Below are 5,985 nucleotides of genomic sequence, written 5' to 3'. Positions count from 1 at the left end.
TGCACTTCCACTATTGGAGATGAGGGTTTCCCTGAGAGGAAGCAGTGGCTAGCCACCACGTGCTCCAGGTTGAGACTCGAAGCTCTTTTGACCCTATGTCGTTAGGGTGGCCGGGCACTGTGAAAGCCCCGGATGAGTTCACCCCCATAAATATTCACCAGTGAGGGTGATGGATATGGATCATGATTATGATCACGATTTGTTGAGGTATAACTCGAGTTGGGGAGACACGACAGAGGGACAGTCCAATGGTTAGCTACCAGGACTTGTCGGGTTGGCACGTTATCGATCGGAGTGTTGCGCTTTTCGAGTCACGATTTTTGTTTACCCCTTTTTCCTTCAAAGGCTCCTAGTTATAAACATCATTCATACTAATATACGTACTAAATTTTTATTTTAGAGGTCGTAATACCTTGCCATCTCTGAATTATGACTTAAGCATAAGACTCTGTATGGTAGGGTGTTACACATATTATAATTCTTCTGCTATTATATGTACTCCTTTTATTTTAGAGGTCGTAATACCACACCATCTTCGTTTTACGAAGCGTAAAGCTTAGTGTGGTAGGGTGTTACAAAAAAAAGTATAGAAATTTAATTGTAAATTTGACAAAATTATAGTGACCAATAGAGTAATTAAATCTAAAAAATACTATGTGCACAAAAAAGTCAATCATCAAATCCGTAATCATGTATTTGTATATAAATATAGAATAATATTTGAAAAACAAAAAATAGCCCAAACTTGCCTTATTTAAAATTTATTATTAATTATCGCTAGAATAATTGTGTAATTTTAGATGTAATAAATATGTAATTACGAATATTATAGGTATAAAATTATGGATGTTATGTTATATAAGGTAACTTTAAATATTGTCTCCCTAACATTACCGATAAATATATATATAGTTTAATTCATTTTTAATATATTTTGTATTCTAACATGTATATTTATACAAATGACTGATTTGGTGATTAATCTTTTATATATGCCGAATGATATTAGATATAGAAAACATAAATAAAAAAAAAATTCTGGATATTGATTTGTTCAATATATATTTAATTCACAAAGCTAATTCATTTCTTAAAAATATTTATTGCCATTTACACTCATTCATTTTTTACACAAATAACAATAAAAGGTTATTAAAAGATATACCTTTATCCACCTATAAATTGAGTACAATCATGTCACTAAAATTCAAACAACCATAAAATTAGAAATACTGCTACACGTCATAAGAAAGTGTTATAACATCATCTTGTGACATGAAAAAATGTGTTGCTATAGTGGTTATATCTATGTTAGTACTAGTACAAGATGAAAATATTGTTACAAAAAAAATTTTGAACCAGACTTTAACTTTAAAAAACTTCTTTGGAAAGGCAAATATGTCTTAAAATGCGCTATAAAAAAACAAATCCATCTCTTTTGGGAGTATGCTTAAGTCTATGTATAAGCGATTGTATGCATAATTTGATACCCTTTAATCTTAACCATATGATTCCTACTGCATTGTAGCGTGTGCTTTGTCCAAATCAGTTGAAGACAAATTAGGTATGTATTCATACTTTTACTTTCTAATTTTTTGTTCTTATTATTGTTACATAATTGCGATATAGTTTAAATATATAATGTCATGCATATTTCTCAAATTTAAGAAGAAAGTTGAGATTAGTTTTTTCTGTTACATAATTAATTAATTATTTATTTAAAAATTTGGATTTCTTGTGCCAGATGATCGTGCCGTGAATGAATATACGAGATCCTGTTTGCGGACGTGCAATGTTAAATAAATAAGGAGATTTGATTCTCTCAATTTTTTTTACTTGAGAGGGTGAAGTGTAATCTCTTATTATACATTTTATTGGTAAGACCCAAAAAGAAATATAAAAAATTAAAAGGTTAGAGATCACATTTTACTCTCTTAATTAAAAAAAATTGAGAGGATCCATTCCCACAAATAAGTGCAATGTCACTTGCACTTCCACATACAAGTTATCATTTGTAATTAGTAATAAATCTTTATCATCATCGATTTCTTCTTCTTCTTTATTTTTTATACATCTAATATCCTACTTTTCATTTATTTTTCTTCTTTAGTTTAGGGTAACAATAATCGTGATTACATGCTTGAAACTGACTCGGCTAAAAGGGTAATAATTATTTATTTCAGCCAAATTTAAAGAGATTTAAAATAAGAAAGGATTTAGTTACAGAGATTTATTTTTTTCATTTTATGTAGTCAAATAATATTTGAGCAATAATAAACTGAAAATACATATTGATAAATAATAAAAATATAGAACATTGAACTAAATAATAATTAGTTTTGTATAAATGATGATAAGTTAGTTAATTTCAATAAAATATTCTCTAAATATAAAATTATTTGAATAAATAAAAGAATTAAATAAACAATAGTTAACTTAAATAATATATTTAGTCACAAATAAATTCTCTAATAAATAATATATACAATAAAAATAAATGATCATATATGCAATTTCGTGGTGATGTAAGAAGATTTCTTTTCCCAACATACATACTTGTTCATTTCGTTCGGGACTTGATAAAAATTTAGTTTTATTTGACACTTTTGACCAATCATCAATTTCAGAATGGCATCATTAATTGCTGTTTCAATGTGATTTCGGAGGTTAATGTTGTCATTATAAAATCCTAGATTCTTCTTCATTTAAGGTCAGCTCCCCAATTAAAAATTTTATTTTGCATAGAGTCGAAAAATATTCATTCTAAGTATTGGAGAAATGTCAATGCACCAAATTACATTCAACAGGAGTTGCAACATTATTGCTAGAATTTCAATTTCAAAGTGGGAGAAAGAGAAGATTATGCATCATAGATATGATAATTCTCCTTCATTTTTATAATGCCATTTCACGTAATTGTTTACATTATATGGTACATAAAATTTGTAAAAAGAAAAAGAGTGACATTATCAAAATTAAAGTGACACTATTTATTTTTCTATTTCTAAAATTCAAAATATTTTGACGTCAAACTTGCTGATATGTGCCCTCTCTAACCAATTTTCATGCATCTCTCTTGTTAGAGTCATTTATAAAAAATGTTATATATTAAACTTGTTTGATATATGAAAAATGTCTATTCAATTTATGTTTTTATTAGTATATTTTAAGTTTATTTTTTAATAACTTATTTATCCAACTATTTTTCCAACCTTACTTCTTATTCAAAATCTCAATTGTCATGATTCAATTTCCATTATCTTGATTAGATTAGCTTTTATATATATATATATATATGATGAGTTCTACCCAACCCCCTCTAAATCAACATGTAAATTATCTCCCGTGACGTGGCACATTTTAATTGGATGTTTAGTTTTAGTTTGAGTTAAGTTAACTCAATAAGAGTTAATATCTTAACTAAAGTTGGGCAATTTTATAATTAAATATTTTTATAAGAGGGGTAAAAATATAATTTCTGTAAACATTAAAAAATAGAGTTATATTTCTTATCATTATTCAGAAACTCATTGCACCTTTGCCCCATTCCTCTCTGAAATTGAAAGAAGAAATAACTCAAGCTTTGCCTCATACATGCTTTTTTGTATGGTTGGAGAAGGAATGGAATGATAGGCACTTGTTCTATATCAAGATCAATAAGCTAATTAGTCAAAGTCTTATCATATATTACCTTTTATTATGTTTATAGTTATATCATTGTTTGATTTGCATTTAGTTTATTAGCACGCACCAAGTGCAATTGTGCATTCTCCAAGTTATTAGTATATTTGGTTTGAAAAATTGAAATAATATACACCAAGATGAAATAAATAAACAACTACATCTGTGTATGGGTCATTTCTCTCTTTATCTCACTCTTTTAGTTGGGTTTGATTCCAGATATTTGGTGATCCAGATGCGGCAGATTTTGTGTTCATAAGTGGAGTGGATATACTAACATTAGGGATAAATGTTACCCACCAAGTTGTATTGACTGGTACACGCTCTGTCAAAGTTTTCTTCACTCAATTTTTTCTTAAAATTTTTAACCATTAATTCATTGGTCCTATCTTTATGAAAAATTTTTTTGTTGGGTCAAGTGTTTACCACTAGACCAGAAGCTATAGTTGTTAGTAGGATACAACTTTATTTTCTTATACTTTCTCAAATCATATCTAGCATGAGGAGGTGCTAAACCTATTTTAACATTTATATTTTAGATAAAAGTAAGTACATAAAATCAACTTTTAATTAGTTAAAATTAGGCATGTTTTTTATTATAAAATTACTTTCTTAACTTTCACTTTTTGGAAATTATAGAGTTTAGGATTTAGAATTAGAATTTACAATAAAAGGATAATTTTAGAAAAATTGTCTAATATTGGCTAAAAAATAGTTGATTTTCTAGTTGAATTCTTTAGATTTTAGTTGTGAGTTTTCTATAACAGAGGTTTCAGTTCAACTGAACTTAGAGGTCTACCCAACTGAACTAATATTCAAGACTTTCTTTGATCAATGAAAAGTTACTGCTGTGTTAAATATTTCAATTATTTACTGTCTACCCCACAAGAACTAGAAGCTATCTTTATTCTAATGAAGCATTGCATTGGTATGTTACAATGAATTTGTCTTTGACATTTATTTCTCATATCTTGTTCTGTAGTATGCTTAATTTTATAAGTATTAAGGCTAGACAGATATTTTGTGTTGTATTTTGTTAGAACTGAACCCTAAAGAGTTGGGAGAGGATTTGAAGAAACTTGGAATTTGAATGGTTACATGGTTCTGTATCAGTATGCTCACAGAACAACAATGGGACAGAATATAAGATACAAGCGTACATAAAGTACAAAAGTAAATTTGATACTTCTCTTTCAGCCTCCCATTCTTTTGTGAAATTCGACTTGAGCGTTCTGTTGCCCCATTCCCACTCCCTTTTTTCATCAATGCATACAAGGTTAGAGATGTATTGCATTGGCAGGGAAAGATACTAGTACTTAGATTGGAGGAGTCAGAGTTCACAAAACTGCTAAAACTTAAATAACACTATTTTAATTTCATAAAACTGCATGGCTTTTAGCTGCTATTAATTATGGCACACATTATTTATCTTCTTTCTCATCCATTTTGGCCTAATATCATGCTCTAAACTTGATGATTAGATTCTGATCGAGAAAAGTTGGCAAGTTCAAATGGAAAATTCGCTCAATACTTGACCAAAATTCTCGATCTGTATTTCTCGTATCATCGTGAGGCCTACAACACCGACGGTGTGTCTTCAAAGTGCATTCAAGAATTGGAAGAGACCTAATAATATGAAATACTAACTGTAATTATTTTCTGTGCAGGGGTTTACCTTCATGACCCCACAGCATTTCCTGCAGCTATTGATCATACTCTTGTAACCTACATGGAGGGTAGTGTTAGAGTTCAAACCAGTGGCATTACATGGGGTCTTACAATACTGTACAACAAACAAAAAAGGTACTGTTATGCTGGCTTGAAATTTATCTTCATTTATTTGCAGTTTGATAAAAGAGAAGTCTTGGAGCAATGATAGAGTTATCTTTGTATGACCTTAAAGTCACGAGATTAAGTCGTATAATTAGTCATGGATGCATTTATTAGGTTAGAATGTATACATTACATCCTTTAGGAATGGTGCTTGTGCACGTGGTTTTTTTTTTTTTTTTTTTGCAGTTTAATCTAGTATATATGAATTTGTTCCTTAATATAGGATAAACTTTTTCCAGAAATGCAAAGAATAAGATTTGGTAAGAGTTTGGACTGTATTAGACATAAGAATGCCATACTCTTCTCGTTACTAGCTAATGTTATGGAGACCTAATAATCATCTTGCATGTTAGAGGATGAGATCTTGAAAACTGCAACTGTAGTATCTCTTTTCTAAATCTTGGGCACATATATTATAGTACACATTTTCAACTAGACAGCCTATTATATTCAGGAAGTGAGGATATTATA

The 5,985-nt window shown here is 29.3% G+C and overlaps 1 protein-coding gene across 1 annotated transcript; it reads left to right on the top strand.

The window, feature by feature from the left end:
- Positions 843-5,572, top strand: LOC107615314 (probable uridine nucleosidase 2). The gene is made up of 4 exons (XM_016317397.2): positions 843-863; positions 3,901-3,997; positions 5,163-5,270; positions 5,349-5,572. Exons 1-4 carry the CDS (start codon positions 843-845, stop codon positions 5,555-5,557), a joined length of 435 nt encoding a protein of 144 aa, XP_016172883.1. The 3' UTR covers positions 5,558-5,572.

Source organism: Arachis ipaensis, chromosome B09 (assembly GCF_000816755.2).
Source record: "Arachis ipaensis cultivar K30076 chromosome B09, Araip1.1, whole genome shotgun sequence".
Lineage (NCBI taxonomy): Eukaryota > Viridiplantae > Streptophyta > Magnoliopsida > Fabales > Fabaceae > Arachis > Arachis ipaensis.
The sequence above is the reverse complement of the archived record's forward strand: the minus strand, read 5'-3'. Positions and strand labels throughout refer to the sequence as shown.

Coding starts and splice junctions, on each gene's coding strand:
- LOC107615314 (XM_016317397.2), top strand. CDS start 843: ATGGATGTTATGTTATATAAG. Junction 3,998..5,162: donor CCACCAAGTTGTATTGACTG/GTACACGCTCTG, acceptor CTTGATGATTAG/ATTCTGATCGAGAAAAGTTG. Junction 5,271..5,348: donor TGAGGCCTACAACACCGACG/GTGTGTCTTCAA, acceptor TTTTCTGTGCAG/GGGTTTACCTTCATGACCCC.